The 18104-nt window shown below is 36.3% G+C and overlaps 1 protein-coding gene across 12 annotated transcripts in view; it reads left to right on the forward strand.

The window, feature by feature from the left end:
* The window catches only part of RTKN2 (rhotekin 2), a 213618-nt gene that overhangs the window by 90077 nt on the left and 105437 nt on the right, over positions 1-18104 (forward strand). For all 12 annotated transcript variants that reach the window (XR_013824351.1, XR_013824352.1, XR_013824353.1 and 9 more), the window contains 3 exons: positions 7372-7466; positions 16733-16839; positions 17806-17937. Coding sequence is in view for 6 of the 12 variants with exons in the window: in XM_079900723.1 (XP_079756849.1) it covers positions 7372-7466; positions 16733-16839; positions 17806-17937 (334 nt within the window). In the remaining 6 variants the exon portion in view is untranslated. The remainder of the gene's footprint in view (positions 1-7371; positions 7467-16732; positions 16840-17805; positions 17938-18104) is intronic.

Genomic DNA, 18104 nt, shown 5'->3' on the forward strand with positions numbered 1-18104 from the left:
TATCAAAAAACAAACAACCCAATCCAAAAATGGGCAGAAGACCTAAATAGACATTTCTCCAAAGAAGATATACAGACTGCCAACAAACACATGAAAGGATGCTCAACATCACTAATCATTAGAGAAATACAAGTCAAAACTACAATGAGGTATCACTTCACACTGATCATCGAAATATCTGCAAACAATAAATGCTGGAGAGGGTGTGGAGAAGAGGGAACCCTCTTGCACTGTTGGTGGGAATGTAAATTGATAACAGCCACTATGGAGAACAGTATGGAGGTTCCTTAAAAAACTAAAAATAGAACTACCATACGACCCAGCAATCCCACTATTGGGCATATACCCTAAGAAAGAGTCATGTACCACAATGTTCATTGCAGCTCTATTTACAATAGCCAGTACGTGGAAGCAACCTAAGTGTCCATCGACAGGTGAATGGATGAAGAAGATGTGGCACATATATACAAGGGAATATTGCTCAGCCATAAAAAGAAATGAAATTGAGTTATTTGTAGTGAGGTGGATGGACCTACAGTCTGTCATACAGAGTGAAGTAAGTCAGAAAGAGAAAAACAAATACCGTATGCTAACACATATATATGGAATCTAAAAAAAAAAAAAAAAATGGTTCTGAAGAACCTAGGGGCAGAACAGGAATAAAGATGCAGATGTAGAGAATGGACTTGAGGACACGGGGAGGGGGAAGGGTAAGCTGGGACGAAGTGAGAGAGTGGCATCGACATTTATACACTACCAAATGTAAAATAGCTAGTGGGAAGCAGCCACATAGCACAGGGAGATCAGCTCGGTGCTTTGTGACCACCTAGAGGGGTGGGATAGGGAGGGTGGGAGGGAGACACAAGAGGGAGGTGATATGGGGATATATGTATATGTATAGCTGATTCACTTTGTTATAAAGCAGAAACTAACACACCATTGTAAAGCAATTATACACCAATAAAGATGTTAAAAAAAAAAAAAACAGGACCAGTAGTGTCCTGAACAAGTTACATTATTTCCTGGGCCTCAGTTTTCTCATGAAAGGTAAGGATGCTTAGACATAATCATCTATTTTTAGAAGGCTCCTTAGAGACATTTTAGGGCTTCATATACCTTTCAAGCATGTAAAAACAATGACTGGGCTTCTCAAACAGTTTAAAATTTCATTGTTTGGCAGGGAATACTTGATTTTTCTATCCTGTCATTTATTATTTGTGTGACCCAAGACGGATTAATTTACTCTGGGTTTTTATTTTTCCCTCTGTAAAATGGGAATAATAAAAATGTAATAATATCGAACGCCATTGGATTATTATGAGACTCAAAAAGGTAATTCATGAGCTTGGTATGTAGTAAGCATTTAATAAATGTAGCTGTTACTATTATTGTTACTATTTTTACTGTTCTGAGACCAGTGCTTTTTCTGAAATTTTTTTTCAAATTCATGCTGAAGCACTTCAGTTTAGAAACCTTCATAGGATTATAAAATGTAGACAGATATTTTAAAATTGAAAAACCAATGTTTATCATTTCATAGAAGATACTCTAAGTGATGTTGGAACTTGTGTTTAACCTATACTCCTCTTCAAAGCCTAGAGGTGTATTTGAGAGTAACATTATTGCTATTAAGCTCTTTGTAATAGGGACTGCCATATTTGTCTTGAAGTGTTCATTCTCCTCTTCAGATTTGTCATTCTATTTGGTTTATTTCGTGAATCCAAACACCAATTTTCCTTATCAACATTTCCCATGAAACTTGCATGCCATTTGCTTATTTATACCATTAAAGCTGATCAAAAGATAGGGTAAAGCCTTTTATAACATTTCACCAAATTATATTCTTCTAATACCAGCATTCTTTTGAGCTTCTGGTGTGAATGCCAAGTATACTAGGTTAAACTCATAGCCCAGAACTACTCTTACCTGATACTTCCTTAAGTGACCACTTCAGCACCCTGATAGGAGTTTGAGAATAGCATTAGTAATCAGAATGCATAAGAGGATCAATTTTTATTTCTTTAATAGTGATCTAGTTCAATGAGAAGATTCCTAATATAGCTTTTAATTTTTAACCAAAATGGGCAAACTATATCTTCTCTAATTATATGGCATGTGCCCAAATATAGCTGTTCTTCCTAACAAAAGAGTGCATTTTTTTCAGACTACCGTTTAAGGTAGTCATTTATTTTTTCACAACATTTTTGGAAACCCCGCTCCATCAAATGTTACAACAATTGGCCTATTTGCTTTTTTAAAAAAATGTAGCTGATTAAACTTTTGGGAACTCAATATTAGGGTTGGCTAAAAAGAATGAGAGTAATGTTTTAGTAAGAAAACGTTATCCTGACAAGAATGTTTTAAAACTGAGATCATTGTTGATTTTGGAAGCATTGGCATTGTAATTAGTCATGGTTTAAAAATGAAGTAACTTGAAATATCATCATAAAGTATTGTTTGATCTGAAAGAAGACAGTGAACATTTTTGGTAATTTTTAGCATGCTCCCTGGTGTGATTCATTTACTCATTTTATTTGTGGAATTTAGCTTACTGAAATTCCTGTAGCTAGATTTTCCCAGTGTTTCTAATAGCTGAATTAACTATTTTATGCTCCTTGAGAACCATTTAGTACATTATTCTTCATTGTATAAATTGTAATTTTAAAGAATTGTGAAAACTAGTAAAATTGAGAGTGATTATTTACTGGACAAAAATGTGTATTAAAAAAAATAAGCCCCAATACTACATTTTAAATTGGATTGAAGTTACAAAACAAATATCCTTGGGCAGAATAAGTGGATTATTTATGTTTTGAGGAACAGTGGTGTTAATGGTTTGGTAGTGTGAAAGATAATGCAGTGTTCAAAAATAACTGAGGAATTACTCACCTGTTGGGTATAATTTTGTTTATTCATTAATTTAATCATCTTAGAAATTATAATTCAGCAGTTATGTCACATGGTACTTTGGATCTAAACGTTAGTAAGTCATGTTTCCTGCACTCAAAATTCTTAAGGAAGTATGAAGGTAGTAAGTAAAGTATAGTGGGATTCTGTTTCCAGTGTACCACTTGCTAGTTATAGGCAAGTCAATTACATTCTCTGAACTTCAGTTTCATCATTTGAAAATATGGACCGAAATATCTGCCCTGCCTACCTTAAGTAGCTATTGTGAACTCTTAAAGATATTGCATGTTAAAGTGCCTTAACCTGCACATAGGTAGATGTAGTATTACAAAGCTTTGCATGTCTCTGATTTTTGGGGGAGGTTTTCATCCTACCACCACTTCACAAATCCTATGGCATTTATTATTTCATTACAAAAGTAATATAAACTTGAGAAATAGAATCTAGAAGAGAAAAAAATGTATTCATAGTTCACCCTAAATCAAATACTTTTTATAATTTTGAACTGATATTTTTCCTCCAGGTTTTAAAATTCCTAGCCTTGGGGATAGATATTCATAATTATACTACACATTCATATACATGCATGTATATACACACACACATTTTCTCCTTGAGTTATTACAGACTCTTCACATGATCATTTTAATGACCACTATCAACTGTCTCTCTCATAGCTTATTCTTAGGGGAGGTTATCAATAATGTTTTTTGTATTGTTATTTTAAGATGTGTAATTCATTGGAAATAGAGGCAAATGTATTACATGTTTACCTTAAAGTAGTTGAGGAAAAGGTGTCTTAGTTACAATTACTTTTTAAGGCCTGAGAAAAAAATTAAACATATACTTGGGTCATCACATAATTTTAGCCTCTTTTGTCACACAGGTTGTCACCTCTCCAGCGCACTCAGTGCAAATGAGCTTTATTAAAAGTTATATTAGCTACTTCCTGTGCGCACTAAAAGCAGTATTTCGTACTGCACTGTGTATGGAAATGATGCTATTCCTGAAGTGACGCATACTCTAATGTTTTTAGTGGTCAGCGAGAATAAATTACATCACTCCTAAAAGTAAAACACAAAGTATCTTCATTCTCTTTCTCTCCCAGTCTCTGCCTCTCACTATTTCAGGTATTTTTCTTGTTGGATTTAAAAATACATATAGACTGTCCATCTAATACTTCGACCTCTAAGTTTGATGACCTCTTTGCCTCCAGTGATCTTGTTCTCATGCCTATTTTAGCCATCCACCCCACAATTGTACCCTAGGTCTTATCTGGTCTCTGTAGTAGTGTCCCACACTATCTACCACCTGCCACGTTTCCAGCTTTCTCCTTTCAGTACTCTGACTCCAACTTAGCTCAAGTTCTATGATTTACCATTTTGTTCTTTCCTAGCATTTCTCTCCTTTTGTCATACTTACCTTGGAAAAAATTCAACCTTGGTTAAATCCTGCCTTTAGCTCTTCTGCACCTGCACTCGTGAGGAATAGATGAGGAACCTGGAGAAAACAGTCATACTGACTGGTCTCACTTTAGAAGGATCACTAACCTTAAGTGAGTTCCAGTATGTGCAGTCCTACTAAGTGTCCGTAGCCCTCCACTTTACCTCTCGTCAGAGTATTTCACATTGTGTCACTCTCTCTTATGAAACCTCCAATACCCACTCCTCTCCACTCCTTATTCAAAGCTGATGACTTCATTTCCTATATCATTGATGCTGCTGAAGTAATCAGAAGAGAACTTGCATATCCTCCATCAACCAAATCTATCAGCCTACCTGCATCTGTATATTTATTTGCTGCTTTCCTTCCTTGTAACTGCCTTTGCTCCATCTGAGGCCACCTACCTGTACACTAGATCCCATCTTCTCAAGTACACAGAAGTAGGCTCCTGCACATGTCCCCCACTTCTACTACATCTTCAGTGTTTCTTTTCCTGCATCATTTCCAAAAACATACAAACATGCTGAAATACCTCACATTTCCTCTGCCCCATTTAACAGCTATCCTTTACAGAAAAGTTTTTTATATTCTCTATCTCCACTTTTTGTCCTCCCATTCTCTCTTGAACCATTTCAGTCAAGTTTCATCCATCGTTCAGAAACTGCTCTTGTCAAGGTCAGCAGTGATCTACATGTTGCCAAATACCATGGTCATTTATCATTATTCCTTCTCCTGGACCTTTCAGCACTATTCAACACAACTGATCACTGTCCTGAAACACTTTTTGAACTTGGCTTCCAGGATACCACTTTCGGGGTGTCTCTTCTGCCTCAGTGACAGTCCCTTGCCTGTCTCCTTTGTTCATTGCTCTTCAACTTAATCTGAAATGATGGAGTACTTGTGTCCCAATATTCAGTTTGCACATTTTATTTAATTAACTTTCATTGAATTTCATCTATATACTGTTAACTCCCAAATTTAATTTCTTGAATAGTTTTTCCTCTCCTAACTGCAGATTCATATATCCACCTGCCTACCCTACAACCCATTCTCAAACTTAATCTGTTCAAAACTAAATTCTTACTTCCCATATCCATTCTCTCAGTCAGCCTCCTTGCAGTTAATGACAATTCGCTTTTTCTGGTTGCTCAGGCCAAAAGCCTTGGAGTTGTCCTTGACTCTGTCCTTTCTTTTACATCCCATGACCACATTGGGTCAACTTTAAGACTATATCAGGAATCTTAGCACTTCTCACTACCCCATCAACTACCACCCTGTTCCAGGCCTGCATCAGCTCTGGACTGGTGGTGAGGTGCAGTAACTTTCTAGTTGGCATTACCATTTTCAATCTTGGCCTCTGTGGTCTGTTCTCAACATGGCAGCCAGAGAGATCATTTAAAAATACAAGTCATATCATAGCATATGCCTCTGCTCCAAATCTACCACTTGCTTCCCATCTCACTCAGAATAAAATCCAGGGTCCTTATCATGCTCTACAGGGCATGCCCTACTGCAGTGCAGAGTGTCTGCCCCTTCTTACCTTTTAGACATCTTGTCTCACTCTCCCTCACTGTACTCCAGCCACACGGCCGTCTTGTTGTTTGTCAGATACACGCAGCATCACTTATCCACTTACTGTCAGTAATCTGTTCCTGAAAATAACATGTTTTGCACTAAAATGCTGATAGGGAGTCTATTTACCGTTATTTTAAGTAGGAACAATTGTAATGTAGTTGCATAAAACCTATGTTATCAGTTGACAGATTATCATGTTGAGATCATGTTTAACACATTGTGCCCTGATCACCAAACAACTCATATGATTGTTAATAGGCAGTTTTGTGTGTAGTAATATTTACTCTTCATTCTAATTGCTGTTCTCAATTGCTCCTATTCTTTCTCCACAGTTTTTTAAAATACTTCCTCCACTTTGGGGGGGCACTTTTTATGTAACAGTAGGGAAAAATAAGAGCTAATTATGGAAGGCACTACAGAAACGTGTTCAGGATAAGTGAAAATAGCAGAGAATGGCCCACACTGAGAATGAGGCTAGTGCCTCTTAGCTCTAGAAACAGTGGAGATTTGTTGATACTTAGTGGACTTTCCCAGTAATCTACACAGGAGTCTGAATTATACCAATCGTATTCAGAATGTAACTTAAAATTCTACTCGTGCATTGTTTTGTTAAAATTTTTTTGTTGAGTTTTGGAGAAAGAAACATAAATTTTCCTGTGTAAACACTGACAAAAAACATTGGCTGGTGAGAGATACCTCTGGTCTATATTGGTTGTATATTAAAAACCAAGATATATCAAACGAATAAATCAAATGCTTTAAGCCTTAAACTTATACAGTAAAGTATGGCAATTATTTCTCAATAAAACTGAAAAAAATACCCAAAACCAAGAGGCATTCTCCCAGGGAACAACATTCCGTGCGGTATGCCATTGTTTATTAAAGAAGTGCGTGCATGCATTGCATTCTTGCTACATGTATATATATATTTTTGTGATAGAGATTTTATTACATATTTAGTAAGAGACAAAGAAGGTTTATGAAACATATCACCTGGCCCAATTAATAAAAATTCTCATCAGACTTTATATGGTAATTCTATTTTTAATTTTTTGAAGAATGACCACACTGTTTTCCATAGTGGTTGTACCAGTTTATGTTTCCATCAGCAGTGCACAATGGTTCCAGTTTGACCACATCCTGGCCAACACTCGTTGCTTTGTTTCTTTTTATTTATTTATTTATTTTAATAATGGCCATTCTAATGGGTGTGAAGTGGTTTCTCATTATGGTTTTGATTTGTGTTTTCCTAAGGATTAATGATCTTGAGTATCTCGTCATGTTTTTATTGGCCATTTGTATATTTTCTTTGGAGAAATGTCTGTTTAAGACCTTTGCCCGTTTTTTAATCGGGTTGTTTATTTTGTTGTTGTTGAACATCTAAATATTTTATGTAGTGGAAAATATACTAAAATACTTATAACATGTCTTTTTTCTCACTATTAGTGGTGCAAAGTACAGTTTGCTAGCTCATACTACCCTGAGCTTGGAAAGTGCTGAGAATAGCTTCAAGACCCATAATCTGTCTATTAATGGGGATGGTAAGTACAGTCTATATTTTACTTATTATACACGTTATGTCAATATATGTGTGGTGACAGTAATAATTTTTAATTTTAATATGTTCCCCTGAAGTGATTATTGGCTTAAATAATGTAGTCACGAGTAACTCTGTGGATTCTTGAAAATATGTCTGTCCCTTTTCCCCAAAAGCAGAAAGTTTATTTTTCTCTTTCTACTGTTTGCTAGAGATTTGTTTGTGAGGCTTGCTTGGTGAGAACAGAAAGGTTTTGCATATTCTGAATCCTTGTCTTTGACTTGAAATTGGTGACTTTACCACTCTTCTAGTTGTCAAAGATGTATCTTATTTTTAAATTTGAAATTGAGGAAGCCAGTAAAAGCATGAAGAGCCATCTATCTTTACAACAAAAGGTATAAGGAAGGTAGTATATAATTTTATATATTATACTTCAAAAAATGAAAAAGAATAAGTAACCCAAATCATATTTCCAAACTACTTTACCAACACTACTCTATATTTTTCATCACAGGTAAAAATAATCTTGGAGCGTGGACAGTGCTCCTGCTGTTTTACAAATCTTCTAATCACTTACCTCCCTTCTTCACCTTGCTATATATTTCTTTTTAATAAACTATAACTACAAATTATCATCTAGAGAAAAAGGTTTAAGATTAATTTAGCCCTACCTTCCCATATATCCTCTGCTTGCTACCAACAGAAGGTAGGCATGAGTGGTTCTGCGGATCACTCATTATGTCAGTATATGTTATGTCAATATATGTGTAAACACTGACAAAAGCATTGGCTAGTGAGAGAGATCTCTGGTCTATGATGGTTGTATATTAAAAACCGAGATAAATCAAACCAGTATTTTACATTCAGTATCAAATGGTTTATAACCCATATTATATGATATTAAGTATTTGAGTTTAAATCTACCATCATATTCTGTGTTTTCTGTTTGTCTTACTTATTCCATGGTGGTTTTCTCTTTCTTGCGTCTTTAAGGATTGATAGTTTTATCATTTCAGTTTTTCCTTGTTCTAATTAAAGTTATAATTCTTTTTCTCATCTTTTAGACATTACCTCTAGAAATTTTATTAATCATACTTAAGTCTAAAATTAAAAGATAATTTTACCTTTTTCTCAGATCCTGCAAGGACTTTAGAATAAACTCCATTTCTTTGACCTATGTGCTGTTGTTATACATTATAATTCTGTTTGGTTTTTAAATTTCACAAGATGTTTTATACACTTAATATTTAGTTAGATTTGCCTGCATGTTTCCATGTACTGCTTGTGTCTTATACCTTACATCTGGTATTATTTTCCTGCTGCCTGAAGTGTAATCCTTAGAATTTATTTTAGTTTGTTCTGCTAATACCATACTTCTTAGTTCTTTGTGTATGTCTGAAGATGACTTTGTTTAGCTTCATTCTTGAAAGATATTTTTTACATGATGTAGAAACTTTAATATTTTACTTTGTGAATATTAAAGATATAATTCCAGTACCTTCTGGCATCTCATACTGGCTGTCGAAAATCATTTGTCAGTGTGTTGCTTCTGTGAAGTTAACTTTTAATTTTCTCTTTGTCTTTGGTTTTCTGAAGCTTCACCGTGCTATAGGTGTAGAATTTAATTTTATTTATTCTGCTTTTGGACATCCTTGAACTTCTTTAAATTGATGGATGTCTTTCATTATTTCTGGACAAAATCTTACTTGTCTATTCAGGCAGCCTCTGATCCATTCTATTGCCTTTCTCCATGTAGCATTCCTAGTAAACCTATGTTAGTCTTTCTGACTGTATCCTCTATGTTTAGTACCCTTTATGATGTATTCCTCATCTTTTTGTCTGTCTTTGCTGCTTTTCTGGATTTTTAATGCACTATCTTCTGTTTCCTTTATTCTCTTTGCAGCTCTGTCTGATCTGCTGATAAATCTGTATACCAAGTTCTTCATTTCACTTATTGTACTTCTTATTTCTAGAAGTTCTGTTTGACTTTTTCAAATCTGCTATGCCACTTTTCACTTTTTATTCTCTGCATATATTGTTAATATTATCTTTTAGGTTTTTATTAAAAGAGTAGGCATAGCTGTTTTATAGTCTATGGCTAATGATTCAGATATATAAAGTCTTTCTTGATCAGTTTCTCTCTTTTTTTTTTTTTTAACTGGTTCTCAGTCATGATGTCTCAATTCCTTGCACGTCTAGTTATCTTCATGTGCTTGTCATTGTAATTGAAAGTCTACATAGAGGAATAAATTAATGCTTGGTGTCTCTTTTTGCATCTCACAGGCACCTGGTGAGACTATCATTCTGGCCTCACTTTATCCAAAGACCATGTCTGAGTTTCTCTGCATCCCTTCATCCCTACCTCCGGGCAGTGGGAATCCTGGGCAGTTAGGTTGGTTTACTCATGGTTCACCACTACCCTGTTGGTGATTCCTGTGGGATATCAGTTTAATATGAGGAGAATCGTCCCATTAATCTGCCTACATTGTTCAGGTCCTAGACTGTGATTTCTGTTCTGCTTCCCTCGTCTTGCAGGATCATTAAGTCATAAATTGGATTTTCTGGGATTGGCAAATGCTCTCAGGACAAACACAGCTTCTGTGCTCATTTAACTCACTGGTTCTCATTTATCAGATTTGTACTGGAAGTTTATTATAGTTCTGTTACCTCTTTCTTGCTCTGGAGAAAAGTTTTAAAATATATTTGGTTCAGCATTTTTAGTAGTTTTCAGTGGGAAGATTGGTCTGAACAATCTAATCAAGCCTTCTATCACCCAAAACTTGAAGTTTGCAATAGTATTAGCATTGTCAATTTTATCAGAAAACTTGGCAAATTAAGTTTGTTTAATTCCATTTGTGTTAGTTCTCTAGAATTACCAATATTATCACCATATGTTGAGTGCCTATTATGTGCCAGACATTGTTCATTGAAATATTATTCAGCCTTGAAAAAGGAAATTCTGCAATATGTGACAACATGAATGATCCTTGAGGACACTATGCTAACTGAAACAACCAGTCACAGAAGGACAAATACTACCTGATTCCACTTATATGAGGTATCTAAAATAGACAAACTATTAGAAGCAGAGAGTCGAATGGCAGTTCCTAGGGGCTAGGAGAAGGAGAAAGGAGGAGCTGCTAATAAACAGATCTAAAGCTTCAGTTATACAAGATGCATAAGTTCTAGAGATCTGCTGTACAACATTATAACATTTGTTAACTCTACTGTATTGTACACTAAAAATCTGTTAAGAGAGTACATCTCCTATTACATGTTCATACCACAATAAAATATAAATAAATAAATGAACACTGTTAAAACAGTTTTTATTCTTAGTCTCTGTGAGACGTAGTTATAAGGGAGCATCACAGTGAAGTGATTAATAGTGGAGACTGGAGCCATCAGCCTTAGATTCGTATTCTAGTTCTAGCACTGGCTAGCTGTGTGCTTTCACAAGTTCCTCATTTTGTTATCATTTATATTTTACAAATGAGTAAAATACAGCTTAGAGAATGTAACATGCCAGATTATGTAGCTAGCCAGTGGTCGAGCCAGACTTCAAGTAATCTAGGAAAGGCTGTGCTCTTTCTGCTATGCATTCCGGTTAGGCATGATTACTGATAAAGCACCTAAAGACTCAAAATACTATTGATGTGTGAATAATGGAATTGGTGATGAAAGGTCCCATTCTTTCAACCAAGTCACCTGAAAGGTTGTGGAAGGGAATAAAATTCACAAAGAAATCATCGATTTTAGCAGTGTCACGTCTTCAGTGTTCTATAAGATATTACTAGATTCTCCTTTAAAAAAATGCTCCTGAGCAAATAAGCATGGGAACTATGTGGTATACTTCTTTCTTTGAGAAACACAATAAAGACTAGCGTTAAAGACTGTGAAAAGACCTGTGCTTACAGCAATAATACCCAACCCCTGTTGACATTGGAACTTGTAGATTCCACAGAAAAAAATTTCAAGAACACTAACCTATATGCCTAACCCTTTTGATGTGATAGGTATATCTCTAGAAATGTGTGTAAATTAAAATCTTGTAAATCAATTATATTTTGAAAAAAAAAGAAAGCTTGTAATTAAAAAGAAACAAAATTTTATACAGAAAAAAGCCACCCTCGGATTTATTCATTAATAAATCTATGTTTAATAGGGTTTCCTAAATAAATTTATGTCAGTGTCTACCAAATACTATAAAATAAAGAGGAAATACAAGATTTTTGAAATTTATAACTCAACTTTATTACTTGTGCTAGTTTAAGGAAAAAGCCAAAATGATATCCTAAGGCTTATATTTGTCATCAAGAAATTTTTATACTTTTTACAAAACAATGAAACCACATTGTAAAGATTGACTCACATGGAACTGAGATGTTATCGATTCTTTCTCTTGCCTGTGTTTTGTTTTTGTTGTTGCTGTTGTTTTTAAACTCCATTTTGCTCCCCATCTGAAACTACAGATGAATTAGATAAAATCTTTAAGTAATGAAAAGTCAAACTGCTCTTTCACTTCCTGTTTCATTTCATCTTGTCCTAATACCACCTTTGGTTAGAAAAGAAGAATTAAGTATTTTGATTAATGTGTTGCACAAGGGCAGAAAGACAGCATTGAGAAATGGAAAGGATATGGTTTGGGGAGTGAGAGTGCCCTGGATATGAAATTATGAGAAGCATCTTTTACATGCCAGACACAGTGATAAATGTCATGCACACATTATCTTATGTGATTTCACAGCAACCCTAGTACTTAATAGGTAGTATTTTAAGAATGAGAAATTGATACTCGGGCAAGTTAAGTGAATAGCCTAGATGCTGTATTTCTTGTCAGAAGTAGGGAGAAAAAGCTGTGACTGTGCTTTATTCCACAGTGGTCATGAGCTGTAGAGAAACCTATGTAGGAAGTAAGAGGTGATTGCAGTGTATGTGGCACGTGATCTGTAGAGCAAAGAATTTTACATCCAGTATATCTTTTCAAGGTCTGCAGTGAGGAAGGAATTATTTTTCTTGGTGTGCCATGAAATCTGAACTTATTTTACTAGAGAAGCACACTGTTACATGTGGTATTTAGGTTCCAGATACATTATTGATTGTGACTGGTCTGAAAAACTAATCATTTATGATTCTGTTTCTTTAGGAGGTGGATCCTAACTTAAAAACAAGCCATTCATAAATCTGGGTTTGCTATGTAAAGAAATTCGCTTTTGGGGCTTCCCTCGTGGCGCAGTGGTTGAGAGTCTGCCTGCCGATGCGGGGGACGTGGGTTTGTGCCCCGGTCCAGGAGGATCCCACATCCCGTGGAGCGGCTGGGCCCGTGAGCCATGGCTGCTGAGCCTGTGTGTCTGGAGCCTGTGCTCCACAACGGGAGAGGCCACAACAGTGAGAGGCCTGCGTACCGCAAAAATAAATAAATAAATAAATAAATAAATTCCCTTTCAAACTTTAAACTCATAAATCACAAGGGTGATTTCAATTGTATTACGTAGATGCATGCTTTTATAGAATTTTTATTTCATTTCCTGCCTATTTTACAAAAGGAGATTCTAATTTATGTATTTATGTCTGCATTTTTAAATCATTGACTTTATTGTATTTATACACTTATTTCTCTCAGATCAAACCCTTTGTTTCTAAAAGACAGCAGCTTTAACAAAGAGTTGAATAGTCCCAGACAATTTGTGGTATGCTATTCTTTAGTAGAATGTTGAGCAGGTAAATTGTTAAAAAACTGTTTTTGTGTTAACTTTGTGCTCTTCATTTATGCTGGTCTTTTTCATTTAACTGATGTGTCAAGCCTTGGCTACACTGCCTCTATATATTAAATAATTGTATTTTTACAAAAAATGTTTTATTTTCCGGACTTACTAAGACCTTTTGGTCAATGATAGTAACAGCCAATGGTTAGTCATTTAATAGGCAGTTACCAACATGGGTGCAGTGAAAACTTTACAGATATTTTTTATGTGGTCCAGTGTGAACATAGGACCGTATGTTGCATTTTTATTTATACCCCAATACACAGAATAAATTATGCAGTGCTTTCCTTCCATACAGTTATAAAGGTTGTATACCTGCCTGCACACTACATTAAAGGACTATCTTAATGTTTTTTGAAAGAACTTTTTTAAACAATTGCAGACTTACAGAACAGTTAAAAGTTGAATATCAAGATTTTTTCCCCCCAAAATATATGAGAACAAGTTGCTTACCTGATGCTTCATTACTCCCAAATATGTTAATACCTGTTCCTACTAAAAGACATCTGGCTACATCACTACAGCTATTCAAGTCAGCATTAATACATTACTATTATTTCTACTAATACAGACACCATTCAAATGTTACTCCAATAATGTCCCTTATGACAAAAGGATCCAGTGCAGATTCACGCATTGCATTTAATCATCATGCTTCTTTAGTTTCTTTCAATTTAGATCAGTTCTCCAGTCATTCCTTGGCTTTCATAACCTTGACATTTTTAAACATCATAGTTATTTTGTAGAAGTTCCCTCAGTTTGGGTTCGTCTGATGTTTTCTTGGACTGAGACTCAGGATATGTGTCTTTGGCAGAAATATCGCAGAGGTGATGCTGCGTTCTCATTGCATTCTGTCAGGTGGCATCTTTTGATTCATCCCATTACTGATGATGTTCACTTGATTAGGGTGGTGTCTGTTAAGCTTCTCTACTGTTAAGTTACTCTTTTTGTTTTCCTCTTTGTAATTAATACATATTTTATGTGTGGGAGGGGGATACTTTGAAACTAAGTATATTTATTAGACTTTCAACTTATTCATTGATTTATTTATATCAACATGGACTCATGTTTTACAGTTTTATTCAGTGCCTTATAATCTGCTAATATCTTGTTTAAGATTCAGATTGTCTCCATTTTGGCCAATGGGAGCACATTCAAGATGGCTTCTGTGTCTTTTTACATGTCCTCCTCATTCATTGAGTACTTCCTTACGTAAGGCATAACAAGATATTTCAGGCTCATCATGTACTTTCCCTGCCTCAGTCCTGGAGTCATCCGTTTCTCCAAGGAAGACTGGTTCTTTTTAATAGAAATAATATTTAGAAGACATGATCTGAGCTATAGGTATATTCATTGCTATTAGACTGTCACTATTAGGTGTCACTTTTCCTAGGCCCTCTCAGTGGACGTACATGTATATATATTTTGTCATGCATTTCTTTTTTAAAATTTATTTATTTATTTTTGGCTGTGTTGGGTCTTCATTGCAGTGCGCAGGTTTTTCATTGTGGTGGCTTCTCTTGTTGCAGAGCACGGGCTCTAGGTGCACGGGCTTCAGTAGCTGTGGCATGTAGGCTCAGTAGTTGTGGCTTATAGGCTCCAGAGCTCAGGCTCAGTAGTTGTGGTGCACGGGCTTAGTTGCTCCACAGCATGTGGGATCTTCCCGGACCAGGGCTCGAATCCATGTCCCCTGCATCGGCAGGCGGATTCTTAACCACTGCACCACCAGGGAAGTCCTGTCATGCATTTGTTTTTTTTTTTTAACATCTTTATTGGAGTATAATTGCTTTACAGTGGTGTGTTAGTTTCTGCTTTATAACAAAGTGAATCAGCTATACATACACATATATCCCCATATCCCCTCCTTCTTGCGTCTCCCTCCCACCCTCCCTATCCCACCCCTCTAGGTGGTCACAAAGCACCGAGCTGATCTCCCTGTGCTATGTGTCTGCTTCCCACTAGCTATCTAGTTTACATTTGGTAGTGTATATAAGTCCATGCCACTCTCTCACTTCGTCCCAGCTTACCCTTCCCCCTCCCCGTGTCCTCAAGTCCATTCTCTATGTCTGCATCTTTATTCCTGTCCTGACCCTAGGTTCTTCAGAACCATCTTTTTTTTTTTCAGATTCCATATATGTATGTTAGCATACGGTATTTGTTTTTCTCTTTCTGACTCACTTCACTCTGTATGTCATGCATTTCTTAATCTCTGTATGTTGAAAACCATGAGTTCACACCAGTATGTCTAGTTCTAATCCAATACCAAAGAGTTCATTCTGCACATTTGTAATTCCTTCCTCTGACAGTGAGAAACCTGTCTTCTATTATCTTTAATGCTTTTTATTCTTTGGTCAGTCTCCTTAAAAGCAACCATTTTCCATCTTTCTCACATAACTGCTTCTCTCTCCTGCCGGGGCTCTGATTCCCCTTCTGGGCTGCCCCTGGCCCCACAGGGATACTCCTTACCTTGCTCAGGCTCACACAGCCCCACCAGGGCTGCCCTCCTCAGCCCATGTGAACACCGTCCTCAGCCTGCTGTGCTCTGACACCCCATACCCGGCTGTCTCTCTGCTTGCATTTCCATCTCCCCAGGCTCTGACACACTGGTCTGGGTCACCAAATGTGTGAATGGTCCCCTCGTTACTCTCAAACTGACTCCCGTGGCTGGACCGCCCCCCGCACTCTTCTTAATTTCCCTGGATTCGGACACCTCACTTGGGCAGCACCGCACACAGATACCCTCCTTACTCTACCTGGGCCCCTCCTCCCCACGCCAGGCCAGCCACTGAGCAGAGACCCCTTTTGGGTTCTATATTCCCCATGTGATCCGTCCTCCTCAGCCCCTTCAGGCTCTGATTCCTCATGCCAGGCAGCTCTCCCACTCACCTTCCTTACCCTGACTGGCCCCAGCACCCAGCTCTGGCACACTACTGCTTCCCGCCCGCCCCCTGCCCAACTCCTGGCACAGATACCCATTGTGGTGGACTCCACATAATGGCTTACACCTGAGTTGTTCAGTAAGGGAAGGGACAAGGGGAAAGGTCAAAAGGGTTATTATTAAATTCTTATCATAAAGTTGTGCCCTGAAGTGTTTTATTCAGAGCATCACTTTGCTAATTATTATAATGAAAATCAGAGCAAAAAGTAGAATTTGACAAACAAAAATCACTTTATTAGGATGTTTTTTAAAATACATGAGTTTACTTATATGCCCTGAACTACCTCCATTGATTAATTACTTTAAGATCAAACAAGAGATCAAGAGACTAAACATTCCATGTCTACTCCAGGTGATAGCATGCTGTAAACTATCAGTTTAATACCATCCTGTCCTGACTGCTTTCTTTTATTTGATTTTGTCATTGAATACAGTCATTTGAGCAGGATGAACCTTTACATATGTTCTTATATAAAGCAAAAAAAAATTGTAAAAATAATCAAAATGTATAATAATGACCTGAAATAAACATATATTTATAACTTGATTTTTTTCTCATTTAAATAGAAGAGTCCTCGTTTTGGCTTCCCTTATATGGTAACATGTGCTGCCGATTAGTCGCCCAACCAGCTTGTATGGCTGAGGATGCATTTGCAGGATTTCTTAATCAGCAGGTTAGAGAACTTTAAATATCCTGCAACAATTATAGCTCTAATTTTGATCTTAATATCCTGGCAGTTGTTTGGCATTCTGATATTGTGAAGTATTTTTTTTTTTAATAAAGTCTTCTCTTAAATGACAGTTTTCTCCTTGTTAGACATCAAATGTGGGGGGAGGGTGCAGCTGGGAGTGAGAAGGTAGGGAAGGGGAGGGGTCTGATGCAGTTTTGATGGCTAAGGGGCTACCTCTTCCAGGTTCCTCTGCTTCATTAATAGCAGTAACAGGATAATCAGTACCAGAGGACTCCTTGTGGAAACTGATGAGGACTGCTCAACACCTTTCACATGAAGGCCTTTCTGGCAGACAGCTCTTGGCACAGTTTAGGCCTCTGGGCTTCCAAAGCTGCCTCTGTGCCACCTACTCCTAATTTATTTATAACCATAGTTATTTGTATTCAGTAAATAATTAATTATGGGCCTCAATGAATCAATAGCTTTTTAAAAAAGATTCCATTAAGAGGAAAGAAAATTTGCATTCTTACAGGGAAGTCAACATTTTCCAGTGTTCTTAGAACAGTAAGGGAATATTTTGAATATTCAATTATTTTGAATATTCAGTTATTTTTATACTTTTCCTGAGTCAGTACGTGAATTGCTGTGGAATTCCAATCACTAATTTTTAATAGACTAGCTTCTCTAAAACTGCATTGATTTATGATTTTATGTATATAAAAGTTATGTGATAATTATTACCTCTATTTTGCTTAATGCTTTTGAGAATTCCACACCTTTCTTCTCTGATACAAACTTACTTTTTTACTTTGGGCTATTGACTTATTGTATCGTAAATTAATGGGTAACTCTATCACATTAAAACATTTCAAAAAACTAACTTTGCTAATTCAAGTATTTTGTTGAATTTAGAGGTAAGATGATAAATAATGATTTAAAGTTGAGAGTTTCTTGATTTTTCTTTTTCAGCAAATGGTAGAAGGTCTGATTAGTTGGAGAACGTTGTATTGTGTTTTAAGAGGGGGTAAACTCTATTGTTTTTACACTCCAGAAGAAATCGAAGGTAAAGTGGAACCAGCTTTGGTAGTGTCCATTAACAAGGTAAATAAAATGCTATTTTGAAAATAAAGGTATAACATTTTATGAAGTTTGTTCTTTTCTATTACAATTCACACTGTTGTCATCTTATTTACAAAAAGGGAAGGACTGCTAAAACTAGGTTAGTTCGTAAAGATATTCTTATTTTTCTTTCCATTTATAGAGCTTAT

This window comes from Stenella coeruleoalba, assembly GCF_951394435.1.
Source record: "Stenella coeruleoalba genome assembly, chromosome: 16".
NCBI lineage: Eukaryota > Metazoa > Chordata > Mammalia > Artiodactyla > Delphinidae > Stenella > Stenella coeruleoalba.